The following is a 26,605-nucleotide window of genomic DNA, read 5'->3' as shown; positions in this document are numbered from 1 at the left end:
TATCGACCTGCATTGCCACCTTCAGGGTACAATAGACCCGAACAGCCAAATCTCTGTGTACATCAATTTTGCCTGGGTGTTTCCATTTTCCATATAGTTCACTCTTGAATTGGATCTTCCAAAATGCATAACCTCACATTTGCCCGGATTGAACTCCATCTGCCATTTCTCTGCCCAACTCTCCAATCTATCTATATTCTTGCTGCATTCTCTGATAGTCCCCTTCATTATCTGCTACTCCATCAATCTTAGTGCCACCTGCAAACTTGCTAATCAGACCACCTGTACGTTCCTCCAGATCAGTTATGTATATCACAAACAGCAGTGGTCCCAACACGGATCCCTGTGGAACGCCACTGGTTGCAGTTCTCCATTTTGAGAAACCCCCTTCTACTGCTCTCTGTTTCCTGCTGCCCAACCAGTTTTCTATCTAGCTAGCTATTACACCCTGGACCCATATGACTTCATTTTCTCCATCAGCCTACCATGGGGAACTTTACCAAATGCCTTACTGAAGTCCATGTATATGACATCTACAGCCCTTCCCTCATCAACCATATTTGCCACTTCCTCAAGGATTCTATTAAGTTCCCTTCACAAAACCATGCTGCATATCACTGATAAGCCCATTTTCTTCCAAATATAAATAGATCCTTCCCTCAGTGTCTTCTCTAGTAGCTTCCCTACCATTGATGTCAGGTTCACCAGTCTATAATTATCTGGATTATCTTTGCTACCCTTCTTAAAGAAGGGGACTACATTAGCAATTCTCCAGTCCTCCAGAACCACACCCATGTTCAAGGATGCTGCAAAGGTATCTGTTAAGGCTCCAGCTATTTCCTCTCTCACTTCCCTCAGCAACGTGGGACAGATCCCATCCTGACCTGGGGACTTGTCCATCTTAATGCCTTTTAGACTTGACTTAGAATAATCAAATATCTATCCTTAATCTCAACATCCATCATGTCCCTCTCCTCAGTGAATACCAATGCAAAGTACTCATTAAGAATCTCATCCATTTTCTCTGTCTCCATACATAACTTCTCTCCTTTGTCCTTGAGTGGGACAACCATTTCTCTAGTTTCCCTCTTGCTCTTTACAGTCATAGAGTCATAGAGATGTACAGCATAGAAACAGACCCTTCGGTCCAACCCGTCCATGCCAACCAGATATCCCAACCCAATCTAGTCCCACCTGCCAGCACCTGGCCCATATCCCTCCAAACCCTTCCTATTCATATACCCATCCAAATACCTCTTAAATGTTGCAATTGTACCAGCCTCCACCAGGTCCTCTGGTAGCTCATTCCATATACGTACCACCCTCTGCGTGAAAACGTTGCCCCTTAAGTCTCTTTTATATCTTTCCCCTCTCACCCTAAATCTATGCCCTCTAGTTCTGGACTCCCCGACCCCAGGGAAAAGGCTTTGTCTATTTATCCTATCCATGCCCCTCATAATTTTGTAAACCTCTGTAAGGTCACCCCTCAGCCTCTGACACTCCAGAGACAACCCCAGCCTGTTCAGCCTCTCCCTGTAGCTCAGATCCTCCAACCTTGGCAACATCCTTGTAAATCTTTTCTGAATCCTTTCAAGTTTCACAACATCTTTCCGATAGGAAGGAAACCAGAATTGCACGCAATATTCCAACAGTGGCCTGACCAATGTCCTGTACAGCCGCAACATGACCTCCCAACTCCTATACTCAATACTCTGACCAAGAAAGGAAAGCATACCAAACGCCTCCTTCACTATCCTATCTACCTGCGACTCCACCTTCAACGAGCTATGAACCTGCACTCCAAGGTCTCTTTGTTCAGCAACACTCCCTAGGACTTTACCATTAAGTGTATAAGTCCTGCTAAGATTTGCTTTCCCAAAATGTAGCACCTCACATTTATCTGAATTAAACTCCATCTGCCACTTCTCAGCCCATTGGCCCATCTGGTCCAGATCCTGTTGTAATCTGAGGTAACCCACTTCGCTGTCCACTACACCTCCAATTTTGGTGTCATCTACAAAATTACTAACTGTACCTCTTATGCTTGCATCCAAATGACAAAAAGTAGAGGGCCCAGCACAGATCCTTGTGGCACTCCACTGTTCACAGGCCTCCAGTCTGAAAAACAACCCTCCACCACCACCCTCTGTCTTCTACCTTTGAGCCAGTTCTGTATCCAAATGGCTAGTTCTCCCTGTATTCCATGAGATCTAACCTTACTAATCAGTCTCCCATGGGGAACCTTGTCGAACGCCTTACTGAAGTCCATATAGATCACATCTACTGCTCTGCCCTCATCAATCTTCTTTGTTACTTCTTCAAAAAACTCAATTAAGTTTGTGAGACATGATTTCCCATGCACAAAGCCATGTTGACTATCCCAAATCAGTCCTTGCCTTTCCAAATACATGTACATCCTGTCCTCAGGATTCCCTCCAACAACTTGCCCACCACTGAGGTCAGGCTCACCAGTCTATAGTTCCCTGGCTTGTCTTTACCACCCTTCTTAAACAGTGGCACCACGTTTGCCAACCTCCAGCCTTCCGGCACCTCGCCTGTGACTATCGATGATACAAATATCTCAACAAGAGGCCCAGCAATCACTTCTCTAGCTTCCCACAGAGTTCTTGGGTACACCTGGGGATTTATCCACTTTTAACCATTTCAAGACATTCAGCACTTCCTCCTCTGTAATCTGGACATTTTGCAAGATGTCACCATCTATTTCCCGACAGTCTATATCTTCCATATCCTTTTCCACAGTAAATACTGATGCAAAATATTCATTTAGTATCTCCCTCATTTTTTGTGGCTCCACACAAAGGCCACCTTGTTGATCTTTAAGGGCCCCTAATCTCTCCCTAGTTACCCTTTTGTCCTTAACATATTTGTAAAAACCCTTTGGATTCTCCTTAATTCTATTTGCCAAAGCCAACTCATGACCCAGTTTTGCCCTCCTGATTTCTCTCTTAAGTATACTCCTACTTTCTTTATACTCTTCTAAGGATTCACTCGATCTATCCTGTCTATACCTGACATATGCTTCCTTGTTTTTCTGAACCAAACCCTCAATTTCTTTAATCATCCAGCATTCCCTATACCTACCAGCCTTCCCTTTCACCCTGACAAGAATATAATTTCTCTGGATTCTTGTTATGTCATTTCTGAAGGCTTCCCATTTTCCAGCCGTCCCTTTACCTGTGAACATCTGCCTCCAATCAGCTTTTGAAAGTTCTTGCCTAATACCGTCAAAATTGGCCTTCCTCCAATTTAGAACTTCAACTTTCCAACACTATTTTAAAACGATTAGAATTATGGTCGCTGGCCCCAAAGTGCTCCCCCACTGACACCTCAGTCACTTGCCCTGCCTTATTTCCCAAGAGTAGGTCAAGTTTTGCACCTCCTCTAGTCGGGACATCCACATACTGAATCAGAAAATTGTCTTGTACACACTTAACAAATTCCTCTCCATCTAAACCTTTAACACTATGGCGGTCCCAGTCGATGTTTGCAAAGTTAAAATCCCCTTCCATAACTACCCTCTTATTCTTACAGATAGCTGAGATCTCCTTACAAGTTTGTTTCTCAATTTCCCTCTGACTATTAGGGGGTCTATAATACAATCTCAATAAGGTGATCATCCCTTTCTTATTTCTCGGTTCCACCCAAATAACTTCCCTGGATGTATTTCCGGGAATACCTTCCCTCAGCACAGCTGTAATGCTATCCCTTGTCAAAAATTACACACCTCCACCTCTCTTGCCTCCCTTTCTATCCTTCCTGTAGCATTTGTATCCTGGAACATTAAGCTGCCAGTCCTGCCCATCCCTGAGCCATATTTCCGTAATTGCTATGATATCCCAGTCCCATGTTCCTAACCATGCCCTGAGTTCATCTGCCTTCCCTGTTGAATAAAAGGCTTTGGGATTTTCCTTAACCCTGTTTGCTAAAGATATCTCATGATCCTTTTTAGCCCTCTTAATTCCACATTTTAGATTGGTCCTACTTTCCCGATATTCTTACAAAGCTTCGTCTATTTCCAGTCACCTAGACTTTATGTATGCTTCCTTTTTCCTCTTAACTAGTCTCACAATTTCACCTGTCATCCATGGTTTCCTAATCTTGCAATTTCTATTTTCAAAGGGACATGTCTGTCCGGCACTCGAATCAACCTCTCTTTAAAAGCCTCCCACATATCAAATGTGAATTTACCCTCAAACAGCTGCTTCCAATCCACATTCCCCAGCTCCTGCTGAATTTTGCTATAGTCGGCCTTCCCTCGATTTAGCGCTCTTCCTTTAGGGCCACTCTCATCTTTGTCCATGAGTATTCTAAAACTTACAGAATTGTGATCACTGTTCCCAAAGTAATCCCCTACTGAAATTTCAACCACCGGGCTGGGCTCATTCCCTAACACCAGGTCTAGTATGGCCCCTTCCCAAATTGGACGATTTACATACTGCTCCAGAAAACCTTCCTGGGTGCTCCTTACAAATTCTGCTCATCTAAACCTCTAACCCGAAGTGATTCTCTGTCAATGTTGGGAAAATTAAAATCTCCCATCACCACCACACTGTTGCTCCTACATCTTTCCATAATCTATTTACATATGTGTAGCTCTATTTCACGTTCATTGTTGGGAGGTCTGTAGTACAGCCACAACATTGTTACCGCACCCTTCCTATTTCTGAGCTCTGCCCATATTGCCTCACTGCTCGAGTCCTCCATAGTGCCCTCCTTCAGCATAGCTGCGATATCCTCTCTGACCAGGAATGCAACTCCTCCACCCCTTTTACCTCCCTCTCTATCCCGCCTGAAGCATTTATATCCTGGTATATTTAGTTGCCAATCTTGCCTTTCCCTCAACCAAGTCTCAGTAATAGCAATAACATCATATGCCCAGGTACTAATTCAAGCCCTAAGTTCATCTGCCTTACCTACTACACTTCTCACATTAAAACAAGTACAAGTCAGACTACCTGTCCCCTTACATTCAACATCTGCTCCCTGCCTCTCTTCCCCTTTGTCACGCTGACTTCATTATTTAGTTCCTTACGGGCTTGAGTTACTTCCTCCTTACTGTTCATTAACCACCTCATTTGGTTCCAATTCCACTGACACATCAGTTCAAACCCTCCACAACATCCTTCCACTAGGAAGGAGACCAGAATTGCACGAAATATTCCAAAAGTGGCCTAACCAATGTCCTGTACAGCTGCAACAATTCCTATACTCAATGCCCTGATCAATAAAGGAAAGCATACCAAATGCCTTCTTCACTATCCAATCTACCTGCATCTCTACTTTCAAGGTCTCTTTGTTCAGCAACACTCCTTAGAACCTTACCTTACCATTAGGTGTACAAGTCCTGCTAAGATTTGCTTTTCCAAAATGCAGCACCTTACATTTATCTAAATTAAACTCCATCTGCCACACCTCAGCCCATTGGCCCATCTGATCAAGATCCTGTTGTAATCTAAGGTAACCTTCTTCGCTGTCCACTACACTTCCAATTTTGGTGTCACTTGCAAACTTACCAACTGTACCTCCTATGTTCATATCCAAATCATTTATATAAATGACAAAAAGTAGTGGATCCAGCACCAATCCTTGTGGCACACCACTGGTCACAGGCCTCCAGTTTGAAAAGCAACCGTCCACCACCTCCCTCTGTCTTCTACCTTCGAAGCAGTTCTGTATCCGAATGGCTAGTTCTCCCTGTATTCCATGAGATCTAACCTTGCTAACCAGACTCCCATGGGGAACCTTGTTGAATGCCTTACTGAAGTCCATATAGATCACGTCTACCGCTCTGCCCTCATCAATTCACTTTGTTATGTCTTGAAAAAAACTGAATCAGGTTGTTGAGACATGATTTCCCACGCACAAAGCCATGTTGACTATCTCTAATCAGTCTTTGCCTTTCGAAATATGTGTAAATGCTGCTCCTCAGGATTCCTTCCAACAACCTGCCCACCACCGATGCCAGGCTCACTGGTCTATAGTTCCCTGGCTTTGCCTTACTACCCTTCTTAAACAGTAGCACCACATTAGCCAACCTCCAGTCTTCTGGTACCTCACCTGTAACTATCGATGATACAAATATCTAAGCAGGGGGCCCAGCAATCACTTCTCTCAGTATTCGAGGGTATACCTGTTCAGGTCCTGGGCATTTATCCACTTTTGTGTATTTCAAGATATCCACTACTTCCTCCGCTGTAATATGGACATTTGTCAAAATGTCACCATCCATTTTCCCACATTCTGTATCTTCCACGTCCCTCTCTACAGTAAACACTGATGCAAAAAACCTGTTTAGTATCTCCCCCATCTCCTGCAGTTCCACACATGGGCTGTCTTGCTGATTTTTGAGGGGCCCTATTCTCTTCGTAGTTACCCTTTTGTCCTTAACGTATTTGTAAAAACCCTTTGAATTATCCTTAACTCTATTTGTCAAAGTATCTCATGTCCCCTTTCTGCCCTCCTGATATCCCTCTTAAGCATACTTCTACTTCCTTTATACTCGTCTATGGATTCATCTGATCTCTCCTGTCTAGACCTGACATATGCTTCCTTCTTTTTCTGAACCAAACCCTCAATTTCTCTAGTCATCCAGCATTCCCTATACCTACCAGCCTTTCATTTCACCCTAACAGGAATATACTGTCTCTGGACTCTTGTTAATCTCATTTCTGAAGGCTTTCCATTTTCCAGCCATCCATTTACCTGTGAACATCTGCTCCCAATCAGCTTTTGAAAGTTCTTGCCTAATACCATCAAAATTGGCCTTCCTCCAATTTAGAACTTCAACTGTTAGATCTGGTCTATCCTTTTCCATCACTATTTAAAAACTAATAGAATTATGGTTGCTGGCCCCAAAGTGCTCCCCCACTGACACCTCAGTCACCTGCCCTGCCTTATTTCCCAGGAGTAAGTCAAGTTTTGCACCTTCTTAGTAGGTGCATCCACATACTGAATCAGAAAATTGCCTTGTACACGCTTAATAAATTAGTCTCCATCTAAACCCTTAACACTACGGCAGTCCCAATCTATGTTTGGAACGTTAAAATCCCCTACCATAATCACACTATTATTCTTACAGATAACTGAGATCTCCTTACAAATTTGTTTCTCAATTTTCCTCTGACTATTAGGGGGTCTCTAATACAATCTTACTAAGGTGATCATCCCTTTCTTATTTCTCAGTTCTACCCATATAACTTCCCTGGATGTATTTCTGGGAATATTCTAAGTACAGCCATAATGCTGTCCCTTATCAAAAATGCCACTCTCCTCCTCTCTTGCCTCCCTTTCTATCCTTCCTGTAGCATTTGTATCCTGCAGTCCTGTCCATTCCTGAGCCATATTTCTGTAATTGCTATGATATCCCAGTCCCATGTTCCTAACCATGCCCTGGGTTTATCTGCCTTCCCTGTTGGGCCGCTTGCATTGATATAAATGCAATTTAATTCATCAGACCTACCTTCTTCTCTGCTTTGTCCCTGCCTGACCTGATTGTTTGACTCGCTTCTTTTCTCAACTGTATCAGTATAAGATTGATCCCTCCACCCACCCCCCCCCGCCCCACCCACCACCACCTTACTAGTTTAAATCCTCCTGACGAACTCTAGAAAATCTCCCTGCCAGTATATTAGTCTTCTTCCAATTCAGGTGCCATCCTTCTTGTACAGGTCACTTCTACCCCAGAAGAGATTCCAATGATCCAAAAATGTGAATCTTTTTCCCATACACCAGCTCCTCAGCCACGCATTCATCTGCTCTATCCTTCTATTCCTACCCTCATTAGCTCATAGCACAGGGAGTAATCAAGATATTACTACCATCGAGGACCTCCTTTTTAAATTCCTACCTAACTCCCTATATTCTCCCTTCAGAATCTCATCCTTTTCCCTTCCTGTGTCGTTGGTACCAATGTGTACATTGACCTCCTGTTGGTCCCTCTCCTGTTTGAGAACATGCTGCACCCTCTCTGTGACATCCTTGATCCTGGCACCAGGTGCGCAACACACCGTTCTGATTTTTTGCAGCTAGCCGCAGAGATGTCTGTCAGTGCCTCTGACTAGAGATTCCCCTAACACAATCGATTGCTTGGAACCCAACGTACCCCTCATTATATTAGAGTCTGTCTTGATATCAGAAATTTGTCTATTTGGCTATTAAAGCTACATTACCCTGAAAGTCCGTCACATCCTACACTTTCCAAAACATCATACTTGTTCGAAATGGGGAAGACTCCTGTACTATCTGCCTACCTTTCTTGGAGTTAACCCATCTACCTGACTATATCGGCAGCTTTTTTCCCTTCCTATAACTGCCATCCATCACACCCACTAGCTCTTGTAAATTCCTCATTTCCTGTAACTATTGCTCTCACTGATCCATTTGATCTGACAGGATTCACAACCAATGACATTTTTTGCAGATATAATTCTCAGTAACCCATAAACTCTCTCAAAACTCCCATATCCAACAAGAAGAGCATATCACTCGACTAAAGGCCATTTTGCCTTTAGATTCAGAAAATAGCACAGCCTTATTGCTCTACAAAACACTGCTCCAGGCTAACTTAATACTTATGGTTTATATTTATAAAATTTAATCAAGAGACAGATCACAAATAAAAACATATAATCAAGAAAGAACCCATTCTACTCACTATTGCAGATTTACAGCAAGGCTATACTTAAAATTATTCACTTATCTTTTTCTTTGCTGTGACCTCTATGAAACTTAGAAGCACTATGAATTGTGAGGATAATGTTGACCTTCAAAAGGGCACAGACAATTTAATGCAGAGGATGAACAATTGGAAGATGAAACTCAATGCAAAGAAGTATGAAGCAATTAATTTTGTTCATCCACAGGGAAATGTAGAAACATAGTAAATAGGACCAGAGTAGGCCATTTGGCCCTTTGAGCCTGCTTCTTCATTCATTATGATTTTGGCTGATCATCCAACTCAACAGCCTGTTCCTGCTTCCTGCCCAACCCCCAAACTCCTTTGGTCTCTTTAACCTCAAGTGCTATATACAATTCTTTCTTGAAATCACACAATATTTTGGCCTTGGCTGATTTTTGTGGTAATGAATTGCACAGATTTATCACTTTCTAGGTGAACAGGTTGCTTTTTACCTCAGTACCCCATTTCCTTTGACTGTGAACCCAGGTTCTGGGCTCCCCTGCCTTACCCTATTTATTCATATTAGAATTTTAAAGGTTTCTATGAGGTTCTAATTCTTCAGAACTCAAGCCAATATAATTTTAGTTGATGCAACCTCTCCTTATACATCAGTCTTGCCATCCCAGGAATCAGTCTGGTAAACCTTCACTGCACTCCCACAATATCAAGAACATCCTTCCTCAGATAACGAGACCAAAACTGCACATAGTACCCCAGATGTGGTGTTACCAAGGCTCTGTATAATTGCAGCAAAACATCCCTGCTCCTTTACTCAAATTCTCTTGCTGTGAAGGCCAACATACCATTTGCTGTCTTACTGCCTGCTGCACCTGCGTGCTTACCTTCAGTGATTGGTGTATAAGGACACTCAGATCTTGTTACACATTCCCTTCTGTCAATATATAAGTATTCAAATAACAAACTGCTATCTGTTTTTGTTCTCAAAGTGGGTAGCATCACACTTATCCACATTATACTGCAGCTGCCATGCATTTGCCCAGTCACTTAGCTTGTCTAAATCACACTGAATCATCTCTGCATCCTCTAAACAGCTCACCCTCCCATTCAGCTTTATATTATTTTGCAAATTTGGAGATATCACATTTAGTTTGTTCATCCAAATCATTAATATTTATTGTGAATAGTTGAGATCCTAGCACCGATCCCTGTGGTACTCCACCAGTCACCGTTTGCCATTTGGAAAAAGACTATTCATTTCTACTCTTTGTTTCCTGCCTATCAATCAGTTTTCTTTTCAACTCAATACACTAAATCTCATTCACTTTACTCTTATACACTTAAGTGGGACTTTCTCAAAAGACTTCTTAAGGTCCAAATAAACGACATCCACTGGCTCCCCCTAATCAACTCTACCAGTTACATCCTCTAAGAATTCCAGTAGATTTATCCAGCATGATTGCTCTTTTGTAAATCTGTCTGATCCTGCCACTGTTTCCCAGATGCAGAGTTAATTCTTTTATAACAGACTCTCGTATTTTCTCCACTACCAACATCAGGCTATAATTCTTGATTTTCCCTCTGCCTCCCTCCTTCCAAAATAGGGGTCATGTTAGTTATCCTCCAATCTTTTGATTAGTAAACTGATTGAGGGTTACAGAGAAATGGCAGGAGAATAGGTTTGAGAAACATATCAGCCATGATCGAATGGTTGAACAGACTTGATTGTCCAAATGCCTGAATTTTTTTTCTATACCTTATGGTCAATCTAAAGGAACTATTCAAGAAGCTAACAAATCTTGGAAGATGACCACCAATGCTTTCACTATTTTTAGGACCACTTTATTAAGTGCTCTGGGATGGAGATTATCAGGCCTTGGGGATTTATTGACCTTCAATCTCATCAATTTCCCCACACCATTTCCCTACTAATACTGCTTTCCTTCAGTTCCTCCCTCTCACGAAATCCTGTGTTCCCCAATATTTCTGAAATGTTGTTTGTGCCCTCATTTTGTGAAGACAAAAGTATATCAGTCAGCCATTTCTTTGTTCCATATTATACATTCCCCTACATCTGATTGTAAGCACTTAAACTTGTCTTCACTAATCTTTTTCTTTTCATGTATCAATAGAAACTTTTATAGTCAGTTATGATGTTCCCTGCAAGTTAATAACATACCCTATTTTCCATTTCTTAATTAATCCCTTTTCCCCTTTGCTTAATTCTAAATTATTCCCACTTCTCAGGTCTGTTATTTTTTCTGGCCAATTTATCTGCCTCTTCCTTGGATCTAATACGATCTCTAATTGGCCACCCTTCTCATGTTACTTTTATGCCAGACAGGAATGAACAATTGTCGCCATGCACTCTCTGAATGTTTACCAATACCTTTCCATAATCATCCCTTTAAGTAATTTTCCCACTTTCATATCACTGTAGTTTCTTCTATTTAGATACAGGACCGTAATTGTAGAATCAACTATATACTGATGAGAAATGTTATCATATTATGGTCATTCACCTCCAAGGAGTCTAGCACAACTACATTGCCATCTTTTTTCTCTTTACACAAGATCCAGTCTAGAAGATCCAGTCTGGATTGGCCTGTTCTCTAGTTGGTTCCTCAATGTATTGGTCCAGAAAACCATCCCATATACACTCAGGAATTCATCCTCTATGGTATAGTTACTAATTTGATTTGCCCAATAATATATGCAGATTAAAGTCACTCATATTACTTTATTGCATGTGTCTTTAATTTCCTCTTTGCTGCCATTCCCAACATCACCCCTACAGAAAAAATGTTTGGATATTTATCAGTTCTATCCATACAGATTCCACATTGTTGGAACTAATATCCTTTCTCACTATTGCATTAATTTCCTCTTTATCCAGCAATGCAACTCCACAACCATTTCCTTTTTGTCTGTCCTTTCTAAATATTGAAAAATATAAAGGATTAGTTCCAAAGAGAGTATAGGCAGAGGGATCTTAGTATATCTGTGCTGAAATCATTGAGTGTGGCAGGACAGGTTCAGATTGTGTTTAATAAAGCAACAGTAACCTAGTTTTTATTAAAGTAAAACAAAAAACTGCAGATCTGAAACAAAGACAGAAATTGTTGGAGAAACTCAGCAGGTCTGGCAACATTGGTGCGGAGAAAAGTTTGGTAACTTTTCATCAGAACTGACAGCAGCAAGGAAGATGTAGCATTTATGCTGAAAATGGGGGTCGTGGGGAGGGTCGAGAGAAGGAGAGGTGAGCAGATATGTGGAAATAGAGCCCAGAGATAGATAGATAGAGAGAGAGAGAGACATTAAAGGGGTAGCAGACAGGGGGAATTGTTTATAGTAGGTCAGGGCAGAAGGGAAGCTGAATAAGTGATAGGAGAGAATGGGCAGCCTGTGCTGAAAGAAACCTGTGTCATGTCAGGACTAGATGTGGGGTTAAAATAATATGGGAGGATGTAATCAGGCTCTAGAGTCATTGAACTCGAGGCTGAGTCGAGGTTGAACTCGAGGCTGCAGGGTCCACAAGTAAAAGATCAGATGGTGTTCTTTCAGTTTGGTGTTAGCCTCGCTGGAGCACTGCAGTATGCCAGAGACAGAATGTTGGCCAGGGAACGTAGTGGTGAGTTGACATGGCAGGCAACTGGAAGTTTGGGGTCATTTTTACTAACACAATGCAGGCCACCCAGTCTGCGTTTTGTCGCCCCCATGTAGCGGATTCAACATTGTTAACAGTGAATACATTACACTGGATTGAAAGAAGTGCCAATTAACTTGCTGCTTCACCTAAAAGGCATGTCTAGGGCCTTGAATGGTGCAGAAGGAAGAGGTGAACAGACAAGTGTTACACCTTCTGCGATCACAGGAGAAGGTGCAGTGGGGGTATGAGGAGATGTTGGGAGTGAAGGAGGAGTGGACCAGAGTGTCCTGAAGGGAATGGTCCCTGTAGAATGCTGACAAGGTATGGGGTGTAAGTGATGGCTTACGATCGTTTGGATGCAGAGGCTGGTAGGTGGTAAATGAGGACCAGGAGACCCCATCATTGATGTGGGAGGGAAGGGAAGAAGTGACGGTAGAAATGCAGGAGAAGCACAATAACAGTGGATCCTCAGGCTTCAGCATAAATACCACTATTTCCTCATTACCATCAGACTCAAAACATTAAGTCCGTTTTCTCCGCACGAATGCTGCCAGACCTGTTGAGTTTCTCTAATTTCTGTTCTAGTTTTGATTAATATGTGCAAGACCATAGAAATCACACGAAATGTCCATTAATTATTGGTTCAGACTCAACTGGAATATTGTGTCCTGGGCATCAGGAAAGATGTGAAAAGAGCTTAGAGAAAGAAAAAAAGTTTCATAAGAACAATTCCAAGGATGAGGGAAAGATCAAGAAAAGGGAGCATATAGTTAAGCTAATTAATGCAAGATGTATTGAAAATGCAAAAAGATTTTTTCATGCAGTGGTATTAAGATACATGTTGGGTTATCAGACAGCAATGTAAGGAGATTAAATTGAGGTATTCGGAGAAACTATATTGTTACCTGCAAAAAAGAAAGTGCAGGGTTACAGGTAGAAGATGAAGTAACACAAAGTGAATTGCTCATTTGGAGAAAGCAAAAACTGATGGACTGAATGGCCTTCTGTGTTGTTACAGCTCTGTGATCACTTACAATGCAAACTCATACATCAATGATGAAGACGTTGATGAGATATCTTCATTGGTGATGCAGTGATAGCATTGTAAAGGACAGTGTCAAAGTGCCTGTTCTAGACATTTCTGAAGGAATTGCAATTTCTTTTTGCTAATCACAGTGATTTTGACAAGCCCATGAAATGGTCCAATGAAAAAACTAGGCTAAACCTTGTTGGAACAGTATGTTGCAACGATTTGATCTTTGATCATTTTGAACTGCAGTTTAACCAGGCTGAAACAAAAAGGTCCATCCTCTTTAACAAAGCGTTTTTAAAGGCTGAGGTGCTGTGACAGTGCCATTCATTTTTTTTGTTGTTGACATTACTATGTTTGTACTAGAACTGTGTGTGCTCTTTATTAACCTCCACCTCAGCACGATTCCAGTGGAGCAGCTATGTCACTGCTGTCTGAATCACGTGATCCTTTTTAACGAGTGACAGATTTGTGTTAATGGAAGATGCCCTGGGCCCCTTTCTCTTTTTTAACAAGAGGACATCAAATCCTAGGAATATGCAAATTGAAGCTTCCGTGAACAACAAAACAGGACTAACTACACATTTGCAATGCAAATATCTATGTGAGATGTCTGTTTTTATCATTGCTCACAGTTCTTCCATTGCATTTATCCAATTGCATAAAAGAGTAAAGTACAATGCAGACTCATCTGGAAAGCAGGGACTGTTAATGCCATGTAATTACAAGCAGGCAGGAGTAGTCCCAATGAGCAACTTAAGATGCCGATCTTAATGAAAAACTAATAATACAGGCCCAGGGTAGTTAAACAGGCACAGAATTCAATAATGAAAGGCAAGATTTTTTTAATAGTCATGTATTTAAGAAAGTTAAATAGAATTGTTTCACCTCAATGCTGACATTTAACTGAAACATAATGCAAAATTTGACAGACATAATATGAAGGAATAAATATGCTTTATCCTGCTGTTGTCATGTGAGCCTTATAACAGTAAAAAGAATCCTAGGGAGGTAGGCGTAATGGACATTTTCTTCTGATTTAAATGGAGTATCATTAAGGATTGACCAGTAAGAGATAACAAACCTGATTTATAAAATGAAATTATAATATGCTCAATTTCAGTTCATGTGGATCCAACACTTCATAGACTTCAGGGCTACACACAGATGCTTTACATCCAATAATTACACTCCTTTTAAAAAGGTCTTTGGTTCCACTAAGTTGATTTGAGGTTTACAGCATGTATAATTAATGCCTGCTTTGTAGTGGAGAGTGACCTTATTTTTTCTTTAAAAGCTGATCTCTCTCTCAGCTCCCCCTTTCTGGGTCATGTCTCTTGTCCCTAGCTTCGACAGCATGCATCTGCAAACTGTAGGCCCAGATGGCAGAGCAGAGCTTGATACCCCTAAAGGCACCCCATTTGCTGGGGAAAGGGTAGTACCTCTTTCCCTGGAGTGTACCATCTATTCTGTGCTAGGACTGCTTGCATACAAAGAGGCATAGCTAAGAAGCAAATGTTTGATGATAATTCATCTGTAACATTAACATACTATACTCAGTTTTTGAATAGTATTCATGGTAGTATATAGTAATTTTGAACCAATGGATTTAATTATTTTATTGTGTACAATCAACTGAAAAAGAATTGGCTGTCATGTTTCCCAGTAAAACATGGGCAAGCGGCAGTAGTAAATAATAACATGGAGCACAGAACAGAGATTGGCTTCTGACACTACAACAGTACAGGGCACAAACATACATAATTTACAGCAAAGGCAGTACAACATTGCCCATTTTTTAAAACCATCTTTATCTAAATATCAAGCATAGCTTTCAATTCAATGGAGAAATGAGGGATGGGGAGGTGTTCTACAACCTAGCTTCATCCTGTTCATCAGGGATCCACAATTGCACAGGGATCACCAGATAATAATTAGGCATCAGAACCCTTAATGATTTGTTTCCTCCTCAAACTCAGGAAGGCTGATTGTACTATTCCCCAACACTACAATTTATCAGCCAGAGGCTGTGGAATAAACCTCAGAGATTTTGAAATTATCAGTAATGAGGTGCATTTACAAAATTATTTAGAGTCATAGAAACAGATCCTTCAGCCCAAATTGTCCATGCCGACCAGTTTTCCTAAATTAATCTAGTCTCATTTTTCAGCATTTGGCCCATATCCCTCTAAACACTACCTATTCATATACCCATCCAGATGTTTTTTTAAAATGTCGTAATTGTACCAGCCTCCACTACTTCCTCTGGCAGCTAATTCCCTACACTCACCACTGTGTGTGTGTGAAAATGTTGCCCCATAGGTCCCTTTCAAATCTTTCCCCTTTTATCCTAAACCTATGCCCTCTAGTTCTGCACTCCCCCATCCCAGGGCAAAAACCTTGTCTATTTATCCTATCCATGCCCCTCATGATTTTATAAACCTCTATAAGGTCACCCCTCAGTCTCCAATGCTCCAGAGAAAATAGTTATTCAGTCTCTCTCTGTAGCTCAAACTCTGGCAACATTCTTGTAAATGTTTTCTGAACTCTTTCAAGTTTCACAACATCCTTCCAATAGCAGGGAGACTAGAATCAATGCAATATTCCTAAAGTGGCCTAACCTATGTCCTGTACAGCCGCAACGTGACCTCCCAACTCTTATAACCAATGCACAGACCAATAAAGGCAAGCATACCAAACACCTACTTCATTATTGAATCTACTTTCGACTCCCCTTTCAAGGAACTGTAAACCTGCATTCCCAGGTCTCTGTTCAGCAACACTCCCCAGGATTTTGTCATCGGATGTATATAATTCCTGCCCTGATTTGCCCCTCCAAAATGTAGCACCTCACATTTATCAAAATTAAATTCCATCTGCCACTCTTAGGTCCATCTGATCAAGGTCCCATTGTATTCTGAGATAACCTTCTTTGCTGTCCACTACACCACCAATTTGTAGCTGTCCTACTAAATAATATGTTTTGCATTTGTAAATTGTATTCATGCAAAATATTTGATAGTCACTCATTATTTGAGACAATAAAGAACTTTTCAACAAAATTGATATAGATTAAGATTGCAAAATCACTATTTGAACTTAACTACTCAATAGCACAAATATTACTAACATGGAGTCAAAAACAAAGGAGACAAGAGATGCTTTGTGACAACTGGAAATATTTGGTGTATATCAGCCAAACTCCATAACTAAGCTAAATTGGATTTCAGTTCAAACCAGAGAGGCTTGGACTTTCTGATATGGGCCCAGCACAGTTCCCAATGGTTATGAACAGTTTGAAACATATTGCAGCAAGAGGTTTGGAGTTAATATTTTGAAATCAGCTTCTTAGATCAAAGTTGAGTGCACATTTGGATGGTACAGGTAGCGCACTGCCAATACGAACTTGGTGCAAAGTGGATTATACTGAACTGTTCTTACAGTACTTAAATGAAAAAGGAACTTGGGCAGGCATAAAGACAGCTCATTTGCTACCACCCATTTTGTATTGTTTCAAAACCGTAAGAAACAGGAACAGGAAGAAGCCATTTGCTGCTCAAGCCTGCTTTGCGATTCAGTAGAATTGTGGCTGATCCAACATTCCTCATGTCCAGTTTTCCTACTTTTTCCCTATAACCTTTCATTCCTCTATTGAAGAAGAATCTAAAAAATCATCTAATTTTAAAATTACACTTCTTTATTCTTAGACCAAGACCTCTGGTCCTATACATGAGGAGAAACATCCACTCAGAATTTACCCAGTCTACACTCTTAAGATGCCTCAAAGAGATCACTTCTCATTCTTCTAAATTTCAATGAGTATAGTTCTAACCTGTTTAAACTTTGCTTATAATACAATTACTTCACACTGTGGATCATCCCAGTGAACCTTCTCTGAACTGCATTCAGTGAAATAATCTATTTCCTTAAATAAGAGTGCAGAACTGCTAACAATACTCCAGATGTGGTCTCACCAGCACCATGTAGATTTGTAGTAAGTTTCCTTCTACCTTTCAACCCCCTTGAAATAAACAATCCATTAGCCTTCCCGATTGCCTGCTGATGTGCATGCTAACTTTCTACGTTTCATGGACAAATAACCCGAAGTCCCTTTGTGTTGCAACTTTCCCCAATTTTTCTCCGTTTAAGTCACTCTGTTATTTTGTTCTCTCTTCCAAAATAAGCAACTTCACATTTTGCCAAACTTTAATGGATAGCTTTAAATAAAAGAGACAGCTTGATTTTAATATTTTTCATTAGGTGGAAACAATTGAAAACTGAGTGAGGTTGATTCATCTGACACTGTTTCTTCTCCTCTTGATTTTGAAGTCATCCAAGCCTCCACTACAAAATGTAAAAATTAAAATGTATTAAAATGTATTTTAAACAGGATGTGGGGGAAGGAAGCTGCTAAGTGGCAAAAAGCTGCCAAATTGCAGAATAATCAGACAATGCCAAGATTAGTTTTTTTTTTTCACTTTTCACGAGCATACCTTGGAAACCAGGTCATAGTGTTATGGAAAATAGCACGAAAATAGTCCAGTCCAGTCCAGCACGAGTTCAGTCCAACTCGTCCATGCCAACCAGATATCCTAACCTAACATAGTCCCATTTGTCAGCACTTGGTCCATATCCCTCTAAACGCTTCTTATTCAAATACCAGATGCTTTTAAATGCTGTAACTTTACCAGCCTCCACCACTTCCTCTGGCAGCTCATTCCATATACGCACCACCCTCTGTGTGAAAAAGTTGCCCCTTAGGTCCCTTTTATATCTTTCTCCTCTCACTCTAAACCTATGCAAGAGATGCAAGAGGTGGGAGATATTTTCCACAAGGAAAGATTGGTTCTATTATTATTCCTGAGAACAAAGAATATAATAATTTCTGCAAAAACACATATGATCCAAAATATAGATAGAAAGAAATCAAGATGATGATATATCAATGTTATTTTGTTTTTTCTATTATCCTCATTTGGTAGTATTGAACTCAGGTATTGCTGAAAACCCCCCATATTGTCAAAGCTTTTTGTCTTGTCTCATCAGGACATTTCCTTGAAAAAACATTTATACTGCATGAGAGGAGAGTCTGATTGGCTGGCAAGTAGACTTTGATAATAGAGGTATTGTCATTGAGAATGAAGCCATTAATGCTGATTGACAATTTTCACCAGACTTTGTTTAAAATTTAAACCACAGAGGTCAACTCTGACTGGTCAGGGCATCAATCAGATTTATCAAACTATATAATGCCTTTTACTCATTCAATCCCCATAACCCGTTATGCCATGGGTAATCAGAAATATGTACCTTAAACATATTCAAAGACTACACTTCCACAGCTATCTGGGGTAGAATGTTTTAAAGGTTCACTACTCCAAGTAAAAAACGTTCTCAGCTCAGATCTAAGTGGCATCTTGCTTATTTTTAATTGCCCTCCCAACGCCACCCCCCCCCCCCCCCCCCCCCCCACCCCCCACCCCGACCATTCTACACTCCCCAATCAGGGAAAATATCTTATCTCCAGCTACTCAGTCTACCCCATCAAGTATTTTGCGTGTTTCAATTCGATCATCTCTCATTCATTTAAAGTCTGGAGAATACGGTCCCAATTTCTTTTCATAGGACAGTCCTGCCATCCCCAGAACAAGTCTCATGAACTTTCATTGCACTTCCTATGGCAATGATATCTTTCCTGAAATAAACAGACCAAAACTGTAATCAGTACTCCAGATCCAGTCTAATCAAGCATCTGTATAATTGATGCAAGACTTCACTATTCCTATACTCAAATCCTCTTGCAATAAAGGCAAGCATTTCACGGACCTTCCTAATAATTTGCTGCACCTGTAATGTTAGTCTTCAGAGGTTTGTTGATAGATTCCTAGGTCCCTTTCCACATTTATACTTGCTAAAAATGTGTTGCTGAAAAAGCGCAGCAGGTCAGGCAGCATCCAAGGAGCAGGAGAATCGACGTTTCCGGCATGAGCCCTTCTTCCTGAAGAAGGGCTGATGCCCGAAACGTCGATTTTCCTGCTCCTTGGATGCTGCCTGACCTGCTGCGCTTTTCCAGCAACACATTTTCAGCTCTGATCTCCAGCATCTGCAATCCTCACTTTTTCCACATTTACACTTGCCAACCTCATGCTATTTAAGAAATACTCTGCACATCTGTTCCTCCCACCAAAGTGGATAAACTCTCATTTCTCTACATTATATTCAATCACTGCCCATTCACCAAGCCTGTCCAAATCTTCCTGAACCTGCTTTATGTCTTTGTCGCAACACATATTCCCACTTAGCTTTGTATTATCTGCAAATTTGTAAATATTACATTAATCGCACTTCCAAATCATTGAAGTTATTGTGAAAGCTAGGGCCCAAGTACTGACAATTCCAGAATCTGTAGAATTTTGCAAGATAATCATGAATGTGTTGACTATCTCTACAGCACATATCTGTGTATTCTGGGATGAAAAACATCAGGTCCTGAGGATTAGATAACTCCATAAATTTTACCAGTACTTTATTCTTACTCATGCTAATTTTCTTCAATTCTTTCCTAACCACTTCAATCTCCATTTCAGGGAAATTTCTGGTATCTTCCTCAGTGAAAATAAGACACAACATAACCATTTAACTTTCCTACTGTTTCTTTATTCCACATTATAAATTCTCTAGACACTGTCTTTAAAGGACCCGCATTTGTTTCAACCAAATGTTTCCTCTTTATATACTTATAGAAACTTTTAGTCAGTTTTTTTTAGCTAGATTGCATTCATATTCTATTCTATTCTCTTTTTCCTTATCAGTTTTTTGGGTCCCCCTTTGTTGTATTCTATAATCCTCTCAATCCTCAGAATTACTGCTATTTCTGAATCTTATGCTTCTTTTGGTAGCTATGGTTAATTGAACTTTTACACCTTAAAGGAAAACACAGTAGCTGTAAATCATGGCATAGTTCTTTAAAAACTATCCATTGCCTACATATATAGAACAGAGAAGAACATAGAACCGTACAGGAACAGGCCCTTCAGTCCACCATGTCGATGCAGACTATGACACCATTCTAAACTAACGTCATCTGCCTGTGAAGACACTGCATCGTTCTTCCGCCCCTTTCAATGTACAATACAGAATATTTAAAAACCTAAGGACACCTATTAGGCTGCAGAGAGGCCTATTTCTCTACAGAGTGGTCAGTTGCCTCAGGACAAACTAATCTTATAGTAGGGACTTACAGTCCTCACATGCTCAAAGGCATGCTTCAGACATAGGCACTATGCTCCAATTTTTGCAAATTAAATACCACTTAAACATTGCTATTGTATCTGCTTCTGCCACCACCCCTCCTATTGTTCTAGGTACCTATCACATTCTCCTCACATCTCCTTTAAACATTCCCCCCTCACCTCAAACCTATACCCCCTAGTATCTGACAGTTTCAACCTATGAACAAGACTTTCAACTATCCAGTCTATCCATGATTGTGCATACTTCTACCAGGTCACCCCTCAGCCTCTGATGTCCCAGTGATTAGCACTGCTACCTCACAACACCAGAGACCCAGGTTCAATTCCTGCCTCAAGAAACTGTCTGTGGGAGTTTGCACATTCTCCCTGTGTCTGCGTGGGTTTCCTCCCACAGTCTAAAAATGTGCACGTTAGGTGAACTGGCCACGCTAAATTGACCATAGTGTTAGGTGAAGGTGTAAATGTAGAGGAATGGGTCTGGGTGGGTTGCTCTTCGGAGGGTCGGTGTGGACTTGTTGGGCCAAAGGGCCTGATTCCACACTGTAAGAAATCTAAAAAAAAATCCAAGTTTGTTCAACCTCTCCTCATAGTTAATATACTCCAATCTGGGGGCAACATCATGACTAACCTCCTCTATATCTTTGCCAAGGCCTCCATATTCTTCCTTCGGTAAAGAAAACTGCAACAATATTCCAAATGTGCCCTATCAAATGTTTTATATAGCTGTAACATGAGTTGTCAACTTTCATACTTAATACCCCAACTGATGAAGGCAAGCATAATGTATGCCTTCTTTACCACCTTATCCATTTGTGTTGACACTCTCAGGAAGCTATGGAATTCCACCCCAAGATCTTTCTGTATATCAATGTCCCTAAGGGTCCTTTTAATGTATTTTCCCAAGGTACCCCAGCCAATCCATGCAACATACCCTTATAATTTTCCTTATTCAAAGTTTACACCCTTCAGAGTAAACTACCTCACTTCCAAACATTCCATTCTATCAACATTGTCAGTTATGCACAATAAGTTGATTACATTTCATTAAAGGCCTGGGGGACTGTCTGTGTGGAGTTTGCATTCTCCCTGTGTCTGCGTGGGTTTCCTCCAGGTGCTCCAGTTTCCTCCCACAGTCACAAAGATGTGCAGGTTAGCTGAATTGGCCATGCTAAATTGCCTGTAGTGTTAGGTACATTAGTTAGAGGGAAATGGGTCTGGGTGGCTATTCTTCAGTGGGTCGGTATGGACTGGTTGGGCCGAAGGGCCTGTTTCCACACTGTACGGCATCTAATCTAATCATTTATATATTTCAAAAATATATTTTTTCCCCTCAATTTTTCCTATTAGGCCTCTTGTTTCATTTCCAGCAAACAGTTCAGCTGTGAAAAAAACTACCCATGTGGAAGTGTGGAAGGGTGAAAACTGGGTTTGGAGACAACAGTGACTGTGAAATTGGTGTGAAGACACTGCATCGTTCTTCCGCCCCTTTCAATGTACAATACAGAATATTTAAAAACCTAAGGACACCTATTAGGCTGCAGAGAGGCCTATTTCTCTACAGAGTGGTCAGTTGCCTCAGGACAAACTAATCTTATAGTAGGGACTTAGAGTCCTCACATGCTCAAAGGCATGCTTCAGACATAGGCACTATGCTCCAATTTTTTTGGCTATAGCCAATATAGCAGGAAGTACATTTCTAACTCCCAATGAGTGAATGCTTCCTTTCCATCATATAGGAGTACCCAAAAAGCACAACCAAATTTCTATGCCATTGTCTTCTGAATTTCAAAAGAGAAAACTAGATTCAAGCCAAAGCAAAACTGCTCAATACAGGACCAAAACAATATTTTATCAGTTAATATGAAAAGGGAAAGGAAGAGTCATTGGAGTTACACAACTCAACTAAGTTTAACTTCAAGAAAAATAAAGCTAAGTAAAAAGTTCAGGGATGGGAATGCAGTCCTGCAGTCCAGTTCCATTGACACAAAACAGTTCATCAATTAAGTCTTCTTCAGTTTTAAACTAACGTGCCATATGCTGATCCATACTGCAGTTGGACACAATATTCATGTGCCAGACTTGCATAAATCATTTTACCACGTGGTAATGCTAATAAGCAAGCAGTAACATTTCACCTTGTCAACAGTCCTATTACCATATCAGTGAATACTCAAAAAAAATCTGTCCATTTGAGCAATGTTTCATTACTTATAATGTAGAGCCCCTTTTTCAGTAGTCATTTAATCAGGTTCCTCGCACTCAGCTGAATGAATAACTCCTTATCCTGCTGGGATGAATAGATATCCATGCAGATGGCAGAGATTCTACTTGAATACAAATGATGAGGAACCTGAATCTTTGCTCTGTCATATAAAAGGCCTTCCACAAATATTTATGTAGTAAATGAAAGATTTTGGCAACTTTTATGTGACAACTATATTACATTTAAAACATTATGCAGTTAGTCTTTCACCCATCTCTAAAGTCACATGCATTCACAAATGCATGTAACAGCTGTTAAAATACATTGCATATAATTTCTTTAGCATTATATTGTTGCTTTCAGAGAAAACAAGATGTATTCAATCTGCAAACACCTGTGAACTTTATTGAATAAGGTGCCAGTGCAAGTTGTGTATAACCTTACATGGGCCATGATACAAGGTCATTCTTACAGTGTACATTCCTTTCAATAATGTCACAGACATTAAAAAATAAAAGAGACTCAAACATTTCTTTCTTTTCCGTAAACCATACATAAAAATGGAGCAAATGTTATCTAAGAAACAGTAATGATTAAAGATAGAGTGCAAGAATAAATTCGTTTTTAAATATGACAACTTTCCACATCTAAAATGGCTCAATCTCAGCAAAAGCCATATCAGGATCAATGATGTTTCACTGTTAGTTTTAGCTCCTAGCTAGATTCACCAGCTAAATGTTTACTCCCCGCTACTGTTACTGCACATCCCCGTGCAACTTGGTATCACAAACTGATAATCAAAAATGCAACAGCCTTTTATATTTTTGTCCATAATTTTTAATGGTCAAGGATGTAATTTTAGTATTGGGTGTGTGTGCTGTCAAAGTTTCAGTTTACAAAGTATTCAATATTATCAATTGTATTTGTATATTGCTGTTTTGTAAATAGAAAAGCATTTTGCAGAGTAGCAGAATAAATTGCATACAGTATGGGAGGATACAGGGAAATAATAGAAAGGTATAGTTGAAAGCAGAGTTGACCACTAGGCTTTTCAAAATGTTTTCCAATGCAGGGAGGCTGTCACCATAACAGAGGGATTGACAAGGGCAGGAAGGTTAACTGAGGGAACAGTGGAGGAACAGTTTGATGCAAAAGGCTGTTTTGAAAGCCAAAAGGTCAAAAGAGAGAAAATGAAGTGAAGTGTGTGTGACACCAGAGGGTTATGAAATCTTAAATAAAGACCTTAAAATCAACTTAATTTCACAAGCAGCCAATACAGATTGGCAAGGATAGATTTGATAATCATTGCACAATTGCATGTTGATTTTAAGATCTTTATTTGTGGAAATGAAAATTCAGAAGAGGGCATGTTTTAACTAAGAGAAGGAAACAGATTGGGGGAGTATCTAAAATATTAAGTTTCAAACTTCAAAATGGTGTCAGAACCAGTGGAGAAGTAGTAAGTGGAGATTAGATTAGATTAGATTAGATTAGATTACTTAGATTAGATTAGATTAGAATACTTACAGTGTGGAAACAGGCCCTTCGGCCCAACAAGTCCACACCGACCCGCCGAAGCGTAACCCACCCATACCCCTACATTTACCCCTTTACCTAACACTACGGGCAATTTAGCATGGCCAATTCACCTGACCTGCACATCTTTGGACTGTGGGAGGAAACCGGAGCCCCCGGAGGAAACCCACGCAGACACGGGGAGAACGTGCAAACTCCACACAGTCAGTCGCCTGAGTCGGGAATTGAACCCAGGTCTCTGGCGCTGCGAGGCAGCAGTGCTAACCACTGTGCCACCGTGCCGCCCACACGGAGATCAGTCAGTTTAGCTACCAAATGGATGTAATAAAGGAATTTTAGCTTCAAAGCTAGCAATACACCAAAGTTGCAAAGCTTTAGGCTCGCCCTGATATTGCCAGATGTTTAGATAAGAGGAATCATGGGTTATGGGATGGCCAAAAAATAGAGCTCCAAAAAGTAGAGTTAAGGTCAAAATCAGATCAACCACAATATTGTTGAATGGTGGGACAGGCTCAATGGGCTAAATGGCCTAATCCTTCTCCTATTTCTTACGATCTTATGATTGGAGCCAAGAAGGCTCCAATCGATACTCTGGTATCGATATCAGAGTTATGTAGGGAAAGGAACAGAATCAAGATGGATGGCTTTTTTTACGCATACTAGAGAAAATTCACATTCACAAATCAAATGTAAATCATTCTTTGTAAACATATTCTGAATGAATATAAAATCTGGCCAATACATATATATGTACCAAATTTTATCAAATGTGGACAACCTAGGATCCAACATTTAATACAAATGCTAAAGTAACTCATCTGACTGTAAAGCACATTTGGATTGTCCTGAGATCATGCAACATAATATATAGATACAAGATTTTCTCTTGTAGCCACATCAAGATTGCCAGATAACCAATTCTAAGTCAGAACTGATTCAAAACATTAAAATCATTCTGTTAGAAAACCTTTTCTCACAGTTCATCACTGTTGAACATGTGAACAACCACATCCAAAAACTGATCCCACTTTTTTTGCCAGAGTTTGATGGCTTCAACTTTCATCTGCGCAGACATAGCACTGTAGCTAGAAAAAAAAAATCAAAAGAAAAAGGCATTGAATATTTATTCAGCTCATCACAATACATGTTAGTCAAAATAAGTTGGCATACAAATGCAAGAATAAGAAAACTGTCTAACTTGTTTTAGTGTGATCCATGTCACAATCCCCATTGAAAGCAATAATTTGAAAGACATCTAAAGTCTTAATGTCCCTCTTAAAGTAAAGGTATACCAAGTTTTCAAGTTTTAAGTCTTTTACTGTAACAAAACTAAAGCAACATTAATCAATATTTCTTAGTAGGTAACTGGAACCTTTCAAATGGTCAAGCAAGCCACCTAGTTCAAGAGCAATTAGAGATGGACAACACATGCTGAGCTTGCCAATGGTGCCCACATCTCATGAAAGAATAAAGAAGAAGTTTTCACCTATTGGTTTAGAAAGGCAGCACATTTCTTTCTGTTAACTACATTAGTCTAAGACCCCTCTCTCTCTCTCATACTGTCCAAAAAGGCTCAACATGGGTCTAGAGGTTATCCATCCTGCTCGCTGAGGTGAAGGGGGGAGGGAGCTGATAAAATGTAATGTGTGGCTTACCGCCCAGCCTCACCCAAACTCCCATTTTACAGAGGGATTACATTGTCTACAATAGCAACACTGAACATCCTGTTTCCACACCACCTCCCCCAACATTTGGCCAACTGAGGCCAATTTATGCCAAAATTCTTACCCATGTCAGTAGGCAGCCAACTATAAGCATGTAGTCCTTTTTTTGATGTTGGGTGTGGAGCAGAGGAGGAATTTGTGATTCGAAGGTCACAAAGGTAGGTTTTACTGGGCAAGGTGGCATAAGGCAAAGAGTGTGTGTGTGCTAAAGGACATACCCCTTCTTTAATTTTCAGTTGGTCTGCCATGATATTCTCTTTTTCAGGTCTTGGCTATAGTCCCAGTAATAGCCACTGTTCGAATCTAGTTCTGTTGGGATGATACGACAGAATTCCCATCCAATTGCATTGACCATCAGTGATTTAAGGTGGGACTTCCTCCCAAAATGGGGGCAGAGGTCTGGCTCTGAGCTAATTAATACATCACTAAACATACAATAGCTGAAGACAGTGGACTCATCCACGGGTAGGTTCTTGACCAATTTTTTTGATGTTGGGTGTGGAGCAGAGGAGGAATTTGTGATTCGAAGGTCACAAAGGTCTGTCTATAAT

At 40.4% G+C, this 26,605-nt stretch overlaps 1 protein-coding gene and 1 long non-coding RNA gene across 2 annotated transcripts in view; one reads left to right on the top strand and one right to left on the bottom strand.

Moving 5' to 3' along the window:
* The first annotated feature begins 12,190 nt into the window (after positions 1 to 12,190).
* The window catches only part of LOC122559637 (uncharacterized), a 36,275-nt gene continuing 21,860 nt past the window's right edge, over positions 12,191 to 26,605 (top strand). Inside the window, exon 1 of the long non-coding RNA XR_006314486.2 lies at positions 12,191 to 12,290. This is a non-coding gene — a long non-coding RNA (uncharacterized LOC122559637). The remainder of the gene's footprint in view (positions 12,291 to 26,605) is intronic.
* Positions 23,173 to 26,605, bottom strand: part of ada2a (adenosine deaminase 2a) — a 62,052-nt gene continuing 58,619 nt past the window's right edge. The window contains exon 9 of the mRNA XM_087997251.1: positions 23,173 to 25,415. Within this exon, the coding sequence (XP_087853377.1) occupies positions 25,304 to 25,415 (112 nt within the window). The 3' untranslated portion in view covers positions 23,173 to 25,303. The remainder of the gene's footprint in view (positions 25,416 to 26,605) is intronic.

The sequence above is a fragment of the Chiloscyllium plagiosum genome, unplaced genomic scaffold (genome assembly GCF_037043375.1).
Source record: "Chiloscyllium plagiosum isolate Xiang-an unplaced genomic scaffold, Cpla_swu_hap1 HiC_scaffold_19, whole genome shotgun sequence".
Classification (NCBI taxonomy): domain Eukaryota; kingdom Metazoa; phylum Chordata; class Chondrichthyes; order Orectolobiformes; family Hemiscylliidae; genus Chiloscyllium; species Chiloscyllium plagiosum.
This window is presented reverse-complemented; position numbering and strand designations above follow the sequence as displayed.